At 55.1% G+C, this 15,734-nt stretch overlaps 1 protein-coding gene and 1 long non-coding RNA gene across 12 annotated transcripts in view; one reads left to right on the top strand and one right to left on the bottom strand.

The window, feature by feature from the left end:
• The window catches only part of GRIP2 (glutamate receptor interacting protein 2), a 146,268-nt gene that overhangs the window by 90,377 nt on the left and 40,157 nt on the right, over positions 1–15,734 (bottom strand). For 5 of the 11 annotated variants that reach the window (XR_002337661.2, XR_014823872.1, XR_014823873.1 and 2 more), the window contains exon 1: positions 585–677. The exons of the other annotated variants lie outside the window; for them this stretch is intronic. Coding sequence is in view for 2 of the 5 variants with exons in the window: in XM_005669811.4 (XP_005669868.3) it covers positions 585–624 (40 nt within the window). In the remaining 3 variants the exon portion in view is untranslated. Of the gene's footprint in view, positions 1–584; positions 678–15,734 lie in introns of those variants that run through there. 11 annotated transcript variants of the gene reach the window in all.
• LOC106505682 (uncharacterized) lies at positions 745–3,397 on the top strand. The gene is made up of 3 exons (XR_014823875.1): positions 745–939; positions 1,063–1,210; positions 2,346–3,397. It is a non-coding gene; the product is annotated as an uncharacterized LOC106505682 (long non-coding RNA).

Here is a 15,734-nt window from a genome sequence, read left to right as displayed (position 1 = left end):
ACTACCTTTGGAGCTGTTGCAAGGAGGTAACATCAGGAGTAGGTAGAATGGGACAGCACAGCCATGGCAGCCCCAGGACACCCAGCAAAGGGTGAGCTAGTCTGCCCCAGAGCCCCTCCCAGGGTCCCAGCCCTGGATCCACCCAGGCATGCAGCAGCTGACAGACACCTGTCCCCTGCATCCCCAGAGCCTGGGGCTCACTGACCAGATGCTTCCTGCCATGGGCCCCGTGCAGGAGCTCCCCAATGGCACCCTGGCCAGGAGCTCATGCCCACAGCTCCCACAGAGGTAGGATGTGCCTCCCTGGGGCCCACCTGAGGCAGGAGGGCTACCCTCTGGCTGGGCTGTGCAGGACAGCCCAGTGGACTGTCTCTGGCTGCAGGACTGCAGGCCACCACCAGGGTCGGACAAACAGCCTCTCACCTGCCCACTGGCCAGGTGTCCCATCCTACACCCCTCCCAGCTCTGGCTCTGGGGAGTGGCAGTCCCAAGCTTTGCCATCCCAGGCCCCTCTCTGGCACCAGTACCAGTCGGATCAGGAGATTCAGCTTTGTCACTCTGCTTACTGGCCCCCCGTTACTCACCCGCCTCTCCAGGGGTCTCCCGGCTGAGCCCACACAGCATGTCTGCTATTGTCTCCCCAGTGCCACTGACTCCCTCGGGAGCCACGCTGCTCTGGTCCCTCCCTCGTCCTCCCCAGGGAGGGGCTGTGGGAGGGGAGCTCACGGCTCCCACTGGCTGGGCATGAGTCCACCCACTGCAGCAGGCGGCTCTCTGCTTAAAGGGGACACTGCTGTTGTCATGGCTGAGGTTCAACACCCTCACCCCCAGCCTGAGTCTGGGTAGGGGTCTTTGAAGATGGCACACCTGAGGCCTCTGCCAGGGTCCTCAGACTGACGCCTGGGGCCAGCTCTGCCTCCAGCTCGCCCTGGGACTTTGGTAAGTGATTGCCTCCCACCCCAACTCAGTTTTTCCACCTGGAAAGGGGGAACAGTGCCTTCCAAACTTTTTTTTTTCTTTTAAACTAGCAGACTCCAAAAGAATCTTGCACATATTTCCCAGGACCCAAGCCAGATAAAACGCAGCTGTTGAACGATGCTGGAGGGTACCTGCAAGTCTCAGTTTAGAAACTCTTGTGCTCGGATCCCCCTGGGGCCCTCCCACTGAGTCCCAGCAACTTCTCCCAGGCTTCAGTCTCCTTTGCTGCCAGGTGGGACTTGGGGAAGATCAGCCCAACAGCCTGTTACATGGAGCACCCCCAGCATTGGGGGAAGACAGCAAGCTGCACATCCCAGCTTGATGGGCAGGGGCAGCTGGTCACAAGTCCAGCCCCAGCTGGGCCTCAGCCTGGCACATGCCTAGATTCCTCCACATAGCTCAGAAGGACCCTGATGGACACCCAGGGTGCCTCGTCCAGCTCTCCAGGCACCCCTGCTCTCTGTCCCACCAGTGTGTGGTGGCACCAAGGCCAGACACTGTAGAGGTGCTAGGGAGAGGCGGGTTGAGAGTGACACAGGGGGTGTCAACTGCCTCTACAACTAACTACATGTTGCATCCAGATAAAAGCAGCAGAGGACGAGACAGACGCGGTCCTGGCTCCCAGGAGTTCTCAGATGCGTGGGAACAAGCAGGGCTCAAGTTCACCTGTGTCCTGCAGTGAATGCAGAAGTGCAACCCTGTGATCAGGGACTGAGGGCTTCTTCTGGGTTCCCTTCCCAACAGGGATGCCCACAATAGGAGGCAGCCCACAATTCCTGGGCTGCCCACACCAGCTCCTGCCAGCCCAACACAACTGGCACCTTCAGAACAATCTAGGTTCTAAGTATGGGGTGGGGTCACTTGCACCCCTGTCTCCATAGGTCATGTTCCTCACCTGTTGCCCACCTCCCAAGGGTACCTTCCTTTTTGGGTGGCTTCAGGTATGTCCCAGGGGCAGGGTCCCTTGCGCCAGCAGCAAGGCCAAAGGTCAGAGTGAGATGCCAAGGTCAGCTGTGGGAAGGATGGTGAGCTTTGGGTCGGGGGTATTGAATTGTCAGGCGTTTGCTGCGAGAATGAGGCCAGGCAGGAGAGGGGTTGCAAGCAGGCTCTCAGTGTTGCCTTGGTGGCCTGAAATGGTCATGCCCAGGCTTTTGATAAAGACCCTGAAGGTCCCCAGGGCACCGAGAATCACCCTGGGGCAGCCACAGCTCCACACCAGACAAGAAGGGACATGGCTCTTAACAGATGCTTGCCCTCTTTTCCCTCCAACTTATGGCCCCTTGTGGGGGGCGGGGGGGCCCTGTGGTACACAGTCCTTTGGAGTTACATCTACCCCCCTTACAAGAAAATATTTGCTCTCCACACAGATGCATTTAAATGAGCGCTTAAGATGGAAGATCCGCAACCTTGCCTTGTTTCTGCCTCTCTTGCTGCTCTTTTGGAATTTACTTTTGTGGACGAGAAGCTCCTGGAAAGGTCATGCCATGGGTTATGGGAGCACTTCCATGCAGGGTTTCTCTAAGCACCTGCTGTGCCAGGCACTGGGGACCGAGGCACCAGGAGACAAGCAGGATGGCACCTTCCCTCTACCCTCTGTCCCTGTCAGCCCACCAAGCACATTTTCATTTCATTTTATATGAAAAGAGGTTTAGAAGCAACTGGTGGTCTGTTCTGGAACAAGGTAGTATTTAAATATTAGGCACACTAACCAATAGAGCTTGGAGAGCTTCTGAGTTGGTGAACACACAGAGGTGCTGTGAAGGTGGTGCTGCTCATTCGTAGCTGGTTTGTCTGAAGTACCAGAGGCTTGGAACTCAGGATGAATGTCTGAAGTGGGGCAGTCTTGTGGGTCTGAGCCTTTAACCTGCGGGGTCTGACTTAATTCCTAGTAGTTAGTGTCAGAATTGAATTGACTTGTGGGACACCCAGTTGCTGTCCACAGGGAATTGAAGAATTGCTTAGTTTGGAAAACCACACATTTGGCGTCAGAAGTGTTATGAATAAAAACAGTTCATGAACAGAAGAGGCTGCTAGCATCACAAAATAGCAACCAGTCACTGTGGTACTTCCTGGTGGAAGAATAATCAAATCTGAAAGTAGTCAAGCCTTCAGATCCAATGACATATACAGAAAAGAGAGGAACACGTGGAATTATACCAGAGGGATGCAATCAGAAAATCCAAACTGGGAGACAACAGACCAAACAACAAACAATTTGCAGGATTAAAAAAAAAAAAATTGAGTTAGAGGGGAAACCTTTGGATTAAAAGAGCCTTAAAAGATGTATTGCTCTCATCACATTGTACACCTCAAACTTACACAATGTTATAGGTCAATTATATCTCAGTAAAGCAGAAAGTAAAAGACATATTGATCAATTGTAAAAAAAAAATAAATAAATAAATAAAATAAAAATAAATATTAGGCACAGAGAGATTAACTCATTTGCTCAAGGTCACCCAGCTGAAAAGGTGGAGCCAGGTTCACACCTAAGAGGCCTGTTCTTAAAGGCACTGCTCTGTGCCTTCGAGGATTTCGAAGGCTTGGAAAGGGACCCGGGAGTGCAGATGAGGGGCAGTTAGCTCTGTCGGGGGTCCACCGAGACAGGGTTTTGAGCCTGACTTTGAGGGATGAAAGGGAAGGTGCCATGAACACAGTCCCATGTGACAACTGAGGAGGAGGCCGGGCAGGAGATGCAGGTGGAGCCAGGCCATGGAGAGCCTCCTGAAGTCACGCTCCTCCAAGTGTGGTCCAAGGCCCAGCAGCCTCAGGATCACAGGCATCAATGGGAGCTCCTCAGTAATGCAGACTCTCAGGCTCCACCTGGGCCTGCTGAACCAAAAGCTGCATTTAAACCTGCTCCCAAGGGGATGCACACAAAGCGTAAGAAGTGCTGTATTGAGGAGTTCCCGTTGTAGCACAGCTTAAATGAATCAGACTAGTATCCATGAGGATGCCAGTTCAATCCCTGGCCTTGATCGGGGGGTTAAGGATCCAGCGTTTCCATGAGCCGTGGTGTAGGTTGCAGATGTGGCTCGAATCCCAAGTGGCTGTGGTGTAGGCCAGCAGCTGCAGCTCCAACTCGACCCCTAGCCTGGAAACTTCCATATGCTGCGGATGCGGCCCTAAAAAAAAGAAAAGAAGTGCTGTATTATGAATTTGGCTTTCATCCTACAGGCGAAGGCAAAGGGAGATGTGGACAGTTGTAGAGCGAGGGTAGGAGGCCCTCAGACTCGGAGCTCCTTGGAAGGAGAAGGGAGGACGGCCTGGGAATGAGCAGCAGGACCCCTTCCGGGAGCTCAGAGTAGGCGAAGCTGCTGCTAGACCCTACCCAAAGACCACCCCTCTCATCCACCACAGCCACACCTCAAGGAAGCAGAGTCAAAGGGGGACAGATGGCTGGACATGCACCGTGGCTAGAAGCCATGTCTGCTAGAAGTTCAGGCCGCCAGTGGCTCCTGGTCACAGAGTTTTGAATGTTCCTTATTTCCAATGCTCTGGATGACCCACCTGGGGGATCCTGGGGATGGTGGCAGGGCCGCTGACCGAGGCCAGGACAGACCCTGACGCCACCACATCCTCAGATTTTGTAAGACAATTGGAGGAGTGAGTGCTGTGTGACCTGGGGCATACATCCAGACCTCTCTGGGCCTCAGCCTCTTCTGCTACACAATGGGAATAATAAAAGCACCTCCAGGGCTGGGGAGTCCACATACTTCATCAGAAAGCATTTATCTATCCACTTTCCCACCAAGAGTGGATACAGGCCAGAGAGGCAGAACCCCAAGGTTCCTGAGAACACAGGTCAGATGCACCCAGGTTCAAAGCCTGGCTCTGCCATCCAAGAACCTTGTGACTCTGAGCAAGTCATTTCTTTTAAAACCTCTGCCTCTCTACTGTGAGGAGCCTTTGGAAAGCCCACTCAGCACATACCCTGGACTTCTACCCCACACTGGCCAGGCCTGCAAGGTCCTCTCAGCATCTCTTTTTTTTTTTTTTTTTTCTTTTCCTCTGAGCAAGTCCTAATGGGGGGCCCCCTGGCACCACAGCTGATGGGCCATCCTCACTGCAGGACCCTGGCATCCCTGGCCCAGCCGACCTGGGGCAGTGACCCCCCACAAGTAGGAATGGACCCCACGCTGCACAGATGGGAAAACCGAGACCCAGAGAGAGCGGCATCTGAGGTCCCCCCGGCCCCCGTCCCCACCGAGCACAGCAGGGCTGGGACCCGGCCTCTCAGGCACCTCTCAGGGATGCTCATCATAACCATAGCCAGAGGACAGTGTCCTGAGCTGCCAGGGGCCCTGAATGACAGCAGGAAATGAAGTCTGGGTGGGAAGGAGGCAGAGATGGAGACTCGGGGACAAGAGATAAACCTTTATTGCCATTCCATTGCTTCTCCCTTCCTCCTCATCCACCCCGGGGATCAGGCCAGGCCAGTCACTTCCCTCTCCTGGCTGTCAGACATTCCCACAAGGGGGGGCATGATCATCCCCGCCTGACAGATGTAGATGCCAAGACCAGTCTGTGATCCCACTTGCTACAGGGAGGGCCACTAGGTGACCCCTCTTAGGAGGCACTGTTTGGCTGTGGCCCCACTCCCCCAGCCCCAATGCCCATCACCTGATCTCAGGGCAGCCCAGGCAGAGTGGCAGGGCCCACTTCACTGGGTAGCACCTGTCAATTTCCAGCACCCTCACCACAGCACGCTTCCAGCCCTGGAGGGCAAGTGGGCAGGCAAGGCCACGGGGTCTCAGGCGGCAGCAAGAGCAAAGCACGACGGGCTGTGTGCAGAAACCAGGGAAGAGCAAGCCTCAAGGAGTGAGAGGAGCCACAGGAGGCGGTTCTGCACACGGAAGCCATGCTGGGCCACAGTTTCAGTGTTTTCCACATATTTACTCATTTCACCCCCACCACACCCCCACTTCGGAGATGAGGAAAGAGGGGCCCAGAGGTGGGGAGTAAGCTGGGATTCAAACCCAGGCCCTGCTGATGCCACCTATACAAACACCCTACCCACAGCCCCCTGGGAAATGCACACTCACACATACAGGAAGAAAGAGGGACTGGGGGGACCCCAAGCTGCTGCTCCTGGGGGTTTTCTCTAAATCCTCTGATGAGGGAGGGCCAAGGGGCCACTGGCCCAGGCCTGGCCACAGATGGGTAGCTCTTTGGGGCCTCCTCTTGGCCTCCATGCTTCTGATACCTGTAAGGGCTTCCCTCCTAGAGGAGAAATATGGAGCCATAGCTGAGCAGGGGGCCTCTCCGAGCCTCAGGCTCCTTTTCTTAATAACGAAGTTGTCTGTCCTCACAGGGATTTGTGAGAAACTCAGTGAATAAACAACACACCTGGAAAACCAGAGTATAGGGCCTGTGAAGGTGGTTAGTGTGAGCACCCCCAACCCCTCTCAGTCACTCAGTCACCCCAAAGCACCAGCCACCTGCCAGAAACTAAGCTGGGCCTGAGGTTTCCAAGTGGGCAAAGGAGATGGAGCACCTGCCTCTCAGGCTGCTGGTCTAGGGGAGGGACAGAAATCAAAGGAGGAAAACCTGCAAATACAGGTAAGGCATCGGGACGAAGCAGAAGGATGAGGGGGGTGAGGACAACGAGGCGGGGTCAGGGAGCCTCTCCGGGGAGGTGGTGGCTCCAGGCAGGGACAGGATGGGAAGGAACCAAGGGCGGCTGCAGAAAAAAGTCTCCTGGCAACTGTGGGTGTTCTGGGAGTAGGAGAGGAGTTAGGATCCTGCTCCAGGTGCAGCGAGGGGAGAGGCTGGAAGTTTCAAGTTGGTCCTGCATGTTCTGATCTGTTTCCAAGTGGCATTGGAGGGAATGTGCTGCAAGGATCTGGATGGCGTGGATGTGGGGGGATGGGATGGGCCAGGCACCCCGGGGGCTGGAAACCTGGAAGCCAACTGCCTCTGTGCCTCAGGCCAGTCCCTTCCTGCTCTGAGCCCATTTCCCTTCGATGCCAACGGCCAGCCTTACGAGTCCAGGGACCTGTGGGGGGTAGAGGTCAGAAGCATGGAGCCAGGACACATCGTGAGGTAAAATACGAAGAAAAAGAAAAGGGGGCACAACGATGAAAAGGCCCGGCACAGAGCGCGAAGGAAACAGTTAGTGCAGGACCACTGACTCGCTGGTAAGCACGTGAAGGGAAACGATGCCTTGCTGCTAACCTCAGGGCAGCAAACACAGAAATGCAGGTGAGACCAGAATGGTGGGCATCGGGGAGATAGAGAGGCAGGGGTGCTGCTAGGGCAAACCCAGGCAGCGTGGAGAGACCCAGCAAGCTCCCTCCTGGAAGTTCTCCAAGGGCGGGCCCTAGGAGACCTACACCACAGTCTTGGCAATGCCAGAACCTTAACCCACTGAGCGAGGCCAGGGATCGAACCTGTAACTTCATGGTTCCCAGTTGGATTCGTTTCTGCTGTGCCACAACAGGAACTCCGCTTCAGTGCTTGTGAAGGGGAATGGAAACATAGCTGGTAAAGGGGGCTGGGGAAGGGGACGGGTAACACTGTCCACACCCCATGGAGGACACGCACCTAAAAGCAGAGCCACGTGGACGGGTTTAGAAACATAGTGTGGAGGGGGAAAGGAAAGGAGACGGAGGAGGAGAAGGGGGGACAGAGTGGGGAAGAGGGGAGGCAGGGCAGCAAGTGTGTGATCAAGAGAATGAGATACGCCTGCAACATCATTTATATAAACGGAAAACATACAGAAAGCACTGCATGTGCTGCAAGAGCACAGGCACTGCAAAGCCCTACTTCAGTGACAGTTTCAAGGGAGGTAACTAGGAGTGGGGACAGGGCATGAGGAAGGAAAAAATAAAATAGTCAAGAGCAGGTACCAGGCTGGCCCAGGACCCTGAGTGCTATGAACTGAGGAATTCAGTTCAAGCCCCGGGGCCTGGGATTAAAACTAAAGAATAAATAGGTGGCCCGAATGGCATGTTAAGAAGTTGAAGCAGAGTTCATGTCCTGGCACAGCAGAAATGAATCCGACTAGGAACCATGAAGTTGCAGGTTGGATCCCTGGCCTCGCTCAGTGGGTTAAGGATCTGGCATTGCCAAGAGTTGTGGTGTAGGTCACAGATGCAGCTCAGATCTGGCATTGCTGTGGCTGTGGTGTAGGCTGGCAGCTGTAGCTCCAATTCAACCCCTGGTCTGGGAACCTCCATATGCCGCAGGAGTGGCCTTAAAAAAGGCGAAGAAAAAAAAAGTCGTCGAAGCTCTCTCCTAAAGATACTGGGGAGCCATAGAAGGGCTGAGAGGGAGAGAAGAATGAAGTCAGCCAAGGTCTTTAGAAAACTAACGGAACTGGGTGCTGAGAGAGCCCCTGGGTGGGGGCTGGGGCCTCAGCAGACCTCAGTCAACCTCCTCCCCACAAGGGCCCCCCTGTCCTCTTGCTGCCTGAGCAAAAACAGGAAATAAAGGGCAGGCTGTCAGGGCTCAGCCCCATCATGCGTCCTCATCACAGGGTGTCAGGACACCAAGGCTGTCTCTCCTCAAACTCCACACATGTCCAGCCCTGGAGAGAACCTTGGGCTGGGAGTCAAGAGACTTGGGTTCGAGGTCCAGATACTGCTCACACAGGACCAACTCTGTGCTGAGAACATCGCATGATGTAGATGCAGAACATCAGTGTCTCTCACGGGACTATACTCAGAGGATCCACTGCAAGTCCACACACAGCAAAGGGGGCCAAAGAGTCAAGGTCACTCCAAGAGGAGTCAGGGAAAGCTGCCTAGTGGTGGTGTCTGAGCTAAGCCTTGAGGGACACAAGAGTCAAACCCTCAAAGATGAGGCAGGAAGGGCATTTTAGGCAGAGGGGCAGCCTGGGCCAAGGGTGGGAGGGGGAAGGTATGCGGGTTGGTAGGGAGAGGAACCAGCCTGCATGGCTGGGGTCAAAGGTGGGCCAGCAGGTGGGCTAGACAGGCAAAGGGTGTGGATCCTGACAGATTGAGACTTGGGATAGAGAATACACCGAATGGGGTGTCCCAGCACTGTGGCCACCGTGTGGATGACACTTAAGGAGGGGTGGGCTCTCCCGAGACCTCAGTGGGATGCTGGCAGGGGACACAGGACACCCAGTGCAACCACAGGATGCAGCTGTCAGGAGCAGGACAGGAGTGGAGCACAGAGGACAGCACCGCCCCCTTGCGGCTGGAGATGAGGCTTTGGGAGGGGCCGGCGCAGCCCTCATCCTGTGCCCTCAGCATCCAAGTGATGCCAGAGGCTGGCCCATTTCAGCCTGCGGCCAACACTATCCCCGGACTGCCCCATCCACCTCTAGGCCAAGCAGCACCCTCTGTAAACGCTAGAGAAAGGGCATTTACACATGGTTTTATCACTTTATTAAGTCCAGTGTCTCACAGAGTCTTTCAAGGGCCCTTGGGGGTGGGCACTGCTGCTCCTGGTTTACAGAGGGGAAACAACCCAGAGGAAGGAGGGACTTGGCCAAGGGCCCCAGTGAGGATGGGCCGAGGGTCCGATCATCAGAAAAAGATGCTCCATTCTTGGGTCCCTTACACGGGCTCTTCCTTCTGCCTGGAACCCCCCCTTCCCTCTTCATCCTTAGACCCCAGCCTAAATGCCACCTCCACCATGAAGCCCACCCTGATCATGCCAGCTGGTCTTCTTTGCCCTTCAATACATCTGCTCAACAGTTCTTTTCTGCTAAAGAGGGGACCCTCGACTGTCTTGCTCTGATTTTGACCCTATGCCAGCAGCCAGGCCTCAAACATGGTAAGCACTAAATAAGGGTTTGCTGAATGAATGAACGAGAAATAAATGATGACTAAACATAACCTCTGGATTGCTATATCATAAAGAAATGGATAAGTAACTCTCTTAACACTTCAGTCTGATGCAGGAATTCTTTCTGCTGTCTGGTAGAGCTTGCATACCTCCACAAACAGGGAGCTCACCGCCTCCTGAGCAGCCCACCCTTTTCCTGAAATCATAAGGATGAAAGTTACTCTGTTATCTTGAGCTAGGGCCTGCCTCCCTGTGGCTCTCCAAGCCCCTGCCTCAGGACCACCCTGAAGAGACTCAGGGGGTGGTCTGGACCTGGCAGGAGAGGCCACAGCGCAGAGTCTGAATGTGGCTTTGGGGGGGACCCACCAGCTCCCCTCCCACTTCGAGGGCCTCTCCTGGGCCTGGACTCTTTAAGCTCCTCTGAATGTCAGTGCACTTCTCACCTCCAGTGGCATTTGCTTCGGGCCCTTGATGCTGCCACAGTCGCCTGTTTTACAGACAGGAAACAAGAGTACAGAGGAGCAGGAGACAGCAAATAGGTGTTTGACTACAAAACCTTAATTCCAACCCAGTAGTGGCACAAGTTCAAAGGGGCTTTGTGTGACAGTCTTATTCCATGGTTTCCAGCTGGACTATTTGAAAGAGACCCTAGAGTTGCAGACTCAGTGGTGGTGGAAGCTCAGGCAGGGAGAAAATTTGGGAAGGTCCATCCAAAGAGCCCACACAGCCCAGGTGAGAATATACCAGTGAAATCTGGGCAGCAGGATCCACTGGTGGGGGTGGGGGTTCAGGGGCTGCAAGGTGGGGGTGGGCCCTGGCAGAGGGCACTGATTTGACGACAAGGCTTGACCTTGAGGTTTCTGGGCCAGCACCAGCTACCTGCCAGCTGAGACATTCCATGCAACCCTTCCATGGCCCCCTCAGCATCATTTAGGAAGAAACCTTGGGAGGTGGCCGCCTGGTATCCAACCCCCCACAACTGCAGCCTCATCTCCCTGCATTCTCCCCTCCCCTGAGCCCATTTCCTGTGCACTCCCCACCAAGACCTCACACTCCCATTCCCCTGGGAATGCAATAGCCCTAATCCCTCCTCTGCCAGGCCAAAGCCTGCAAGTCCCCCAGGGCTGCCCCACGGTCACTTTCTGGGGCATCCTCCAGCTGGTTGGTGCCCCATATGGGTCTCCAAAGCCCTCGGGCATCCCTCAGTCCCACTGTCAACCCACCAGATGTCCCCCGCTTCCTCTCCCCAGATGAGCCAGTGTGATGAACATTCCAGTCTGTCCCTCCTACCCTGCACAACCCCTCCTCCAGCAGAAGCTTGGGGCCTAAGAGGGGGACCCTGGGTTCGGGTCCCCTCTCCACCTCTGACTGGCTAGGTGACCTTGAGCAAAACTGGCCTCGACCTTCTCATGTGTAAAATGGGGTTACAAGTGTGGGCTGGGGCAGGCAGATGACCTGTAGGTTCTGGGGGCTGCTTCAGCTCCAACCTTGCCAACCTGGGACCTCCACACCTCAGCTGCCGGCTTGGGCTCCAAACCACCTGGGCTGTGTCCAAACCTCACACAAACCTCCCTTGACAGACCCTTCTGCCAACGGGGCACCAAGATGCAGTGAGGGGCAGTGTCCATCCCCAAGGTCATCTGCAGAGACCCCAGCCGCCCCAGTTGTGAGGCTGTAAGAGGTTGCAGAAATTAAGTGCCCGCCCCTCTGCCCACACATCTGCTTATGAGTCATCATCACCTTGGCCAAGACAGTAAAATGCGGGGGCTGGAGAGACAAGGTCAGCCCAAGGAGAGCAAGCAGGCGGATGGGGAGGGGGTGAGGAGGCTTCTGGCCCCAGTAGAACAGAGTGGGGCACAGAGGGGAAACCGAGGCCAGGAGGAGCAGGGGACCCCTTTAGGACCACGGAGAGTGGGGCCAGCCTCAGTCTCCTGTCTCATGGACATTCCTTCTGTTTCATCAAGCCGTCTCCCCAGGGAGGAGACAGGGCCGACAGCCTTCACAATTATCTGGCAATTAAGACAGGCAGAAGGTCCTGCCAAATGGAACATTCAAGCCATCATCAGAGACTATGTGGGGATGTTAGCCCATCACTTCAGCACTGGTTCTGGTGGGTGACACAGCTGTTCAGCCTGCAGGGGGAACCCTGGAGGACCCCATCACTGTCTGCAGGGCTGTCCTAGGGTGGGGGAGCACCAGGAGGGCAGTGAACCTTGGGAGAGCCTGGGGAAGACAGACCAGTAGCTATGTGCTGGGAATGAGGGGGGCAGGGAGGGGGCCGGTGGGGAGTGGGCTGCTCCTGGCAAGGAGGCCAGTTAACTGACTATGGAGAAACACTCCAGTGGTGACACATTTGGGTTGGGACTTTCTTTCTTGGCTGTGTGACCATGAAAATTGGAAAGTCACTTCCTCTTTGAGCCTGAGTTTCCTCACCTGCAAAATGGGGTGACTTAGTTCACGGCTCACAGGACTCTGGTGAGGATGAGAAAGTACATGTGAGGTACTGAGCATGCTCTCCCCGCCCCCACAAACAACAAGTGCTCAATAAAAGCTTGAGGAACAAAGAAGAAGACCAGAGATTCACTTCAGGCTGCTAGGATTCCAGGAACTATTCCAGGCCTGACAGTTTAATCCCTGGCTCCCTGAGAAAGGAGAAGTCCAGGGTCTCCAGATATTGTAGCTGATCTGAACTTCTGGGGACCCCAGCCTGGAGGAGGGTGGAAGCTGGGAGGGGGTGCTGTCTGAGCACTGGAGAGGGGGCTCATTTCCACATTGAGAGTCACATGTGAGACCCCAAAGCAGCTGCCGCAGTGTAAGAAACGCCGGGAACCGGATGTGGAGGCAAGAGGCAGACAGAGGAAAGTCTCATCACGGAGGGGAAGGAAGGAGTGAATAATTCATCACAGATGTGTGCCTCGGAGGGGGCGCGGCAGACAGAGCTCACGCTCCAGGCCCCGCTCAGCCGCCCCGCTGGGGGGGGATTACTATCCTTAACGACCTCATCATCCCTCAAGTGCCATGGCTCCTCCAGGACTGCAGGGGCCAGAGCAGAGGCCCCCACCCCTGTATACCCTCTGCTTCAGACTTGCAGGCCTGGGGACACCCAACATGCCCACACCCCAGGACCTCTGCACTGGCTGTGGCCTCTGCTGGCCACATTCTTCCCCTGGAGAGCTCCCTGGCTCCATCAGGGCTTTGTTCTAATGTCGCCTTCTCAGTGTGGCCTTCCCCGAACACCCCATTTAAAGCTGTACCCCCACTGACACTCCCATCCCTCTCCCAGCCTTTTCTTCCTTCATGCATGTGTCACCACCATTTATGTCCCTTAATTTGTCTTGTTCCTTGGCTGTCCCTCCTCCTGGAATGTCAGCTCCACAAGGGCAGAGGTTTTTGTCAGTCTTGGTCCCTGATGCACCCCCAGGGCCTAGAACAGTAGCTGGCACATGACAGGCGCTCAGTGGATACCCAGTGAATGAGTGGATGGCACAGGGCATTCTCCTACCTCAACTCATCAACTCTGCACCCAGCAGCCCTAGCTGGTCACCTCTCACCTGGACCCTCGCCCAGCCCCTTCCTGCCTCCTCGCCTGCAGTCTGCAGAGTAGCAGAGCCTGTTCTAATATCCAGAGCTGTCCTCCATTCTCTGCTGCTCAAGGACTTTCCATGGCTCTTTCAAACCTCCAGGCATCTATACACGCTGCTGCTTTTGCCTAAAACCTCTCTTCCTCCCCCAGCTACCTGGAAAACTCCTACTCATCCTTAAAGACCCCACTCTGGGAACATCCCCTGACCACTCACAAGCAAAATAAATCGCTTCCTTCTCTTGTCCGCACAACCACCCCCTCAACCTTCACTGATGCCCTGACATCATCTACACATCATTTCTCCCCAGGTCTGAGTCCTCTGGGTCAGGAGATACAAGTGACCTCCTTCTGGGGCCCTGACACCAGGCGCTTTAAAAGTATCACCTCGGTTGTCCTCGCAAGCATTCACTGAGGAAGGGTCCCATGTTAGCTCCATTTCACAGATGGGAAAACAGAGGCCCAGAGTGGTGAAGGCACGCACCCTGGTTGCACACACCTGGCAGGTGGCTCCAGGACCTGCATATCCTGCCTCCCTTGCATCAGCACCTATCACAGTGAATCTTTCACTCTCTAAATTGAATGCAACCATTTTAAGCCTCCAGAGACCCAAGCTTGGCCCAGGGTCCAGCACTTGGGTGTTAGAGTCAGGCCAGCCCTGCAGGCTCCTCCCCTTCCCAGGTCCCTGCCTCCCACTGTCCAGATGCAGAAACAAAGGCCACTGTCAGGACTGAGGCGGGCAGGGTGGGCACAGACCATCCAGAAGGGCAGAGGCGCGTCCATCACTGTGCGCACAGGAGCTCCCTCAGCCTCTCAGGCTGTGGCTGAAATTGGGGGGCCAGCCAGGTCTGAATCCCTACTTTTCCCAGTCCCAGCCCTGGGAGGGAGCACTGCTCCTGGATTTAAGCAAAGCTTCAAATCCCAGTCTGGGGGGCACAGACAACACCTTCAGGGTGTGCAGGCGGCTGTGCGGCTCAGGAACTCCCCCTTAAGCCATCTCAGGGTGGGAACTTGGGGGTCTTATTCAGAAAAGAGGGGAAATAGGAAGGTCTATTAAAAACTGTGGGCTGGAAGTGGGACGACATGTCCTTACCCATTAAAAAAAAAAATACTTCGGAAAAGAAGAAACACCTCCCCTCCCCCCAGTCTCTTGAATCCCTCTTCTGGGTGGTTCCTTTTTTTTTTTTTTTTTATGGCCACACCCACAGCATGCAGAAGTTCCTGGGCCAGGGATTGAATCCATACCACAGGAGCAACCCAAGCCACTGCAGTGATGACGCCATATCCTTAAACTTCTGTGCCACCAGGGAACTCCCCCTTTTAAATGGATATGCAGGCTCATAGTACAGCCAATGGGGCCTCTGTCTCCTTTCAAGCTCCCAGAGGAGTGGAGAGAGGTGACAGCACCTGGCTCCCATAAGCTCAGTGTGCCCTCAGACCATCAGGGTGGGCTCCCTTCTGCTTTCTTGGCTTCTTTCCTGTTAGGGGCTTGCTGGTCCCAGACACAACCACCCTAGCATTCGTGATGTGTGTGTTTATGGGAGGGGAGGAAGCTGGGCCCCTGATGGGAAGATAATATTCGAAATGACCAGTAGACAGGTGTCTACTGTGTGGCAGGCCCTGCTCCAATCTTCTCACATCATCACTGCAATCTCAGGAGGGTGGATCTTCTTGGGTACATTTTACTGATGAGGAAACCAAGGTTCTGAGTGAGCCACACAGAAGTAAGAGCCAGGGGCACGACTTGAATCCAGTCTGTCGGGGACAATACAGGCACACGTTGCTTCTCTGAGAGACAGAACCCGATCCACAGCATGTAGCTGGCTACTCTCCAGACCCTGGGGACACTCCAATCGGGAGCCGGTCAGGATGTCTATCTATCTCCCCAGGCTGGCATGGCACAACTGCCTTGGCGGGGGAGGTGGCTTTTCTCTTGGGAACAGTCCCAGCACAGGGCCTCTGGGAAGCCCCAAGGAAAATCCCATTGCTGATGATCTCCAGGCACTGGCTTCTCTGTCCCCATGAAAGGAGCTTCCAGGGACCTCAGGAATGTCAGACTACCAGCTGCCCATGGCCAATGCAGGGCTTAGAGCCCTCTGTCATCCACTGTGTGACCACAAGCAAGTTACTTAACCTCTCTGTGCCTCGGTTTCCCACTGTGTACATTCAGGATAAGGCTAGAGCCAACCTTGCAGGGCTGTTACAAAGGAATTAATGAGCTGATGCACCACCTAATACAGTGCTGCTGAATTAATGTCAGTCACTGTTGTTCTTGTGAAAGGTATGATTCTTGGTTCTGCGGTCTGAACCACAGACCAGAAAACCACCCCTCCCCCATCCCATGTTGCCAATGAGACAGCAGCACAGGGAGGCCACAGGGAGACCTGGGGTAACATAGCCTGGGGGGCCTGACTCC

The sequence above is a fragment of the Sus scrofa genome, chromosome 13 (genome assembly GCF_054392235.1).
Source record: "Sus scrofa isolate SSC_HxYL_T2T_F1_AM1 chromosome 13, Sscrofa_HxYL_maternal_Yorkshire_Landrace_v2.0, whole genome shotgun sequence".
In the NCBI taxonomy this organism is placed as follows: domain Eukaryota; kingdom Metazoa; phylum Chordata; class Mammalia; order Artiodactyla; family Suidae; genus Sus; species Sus scrofa.
This window is presented reverse-complemented; position numbering and strand designations above follow the sequence as displayed.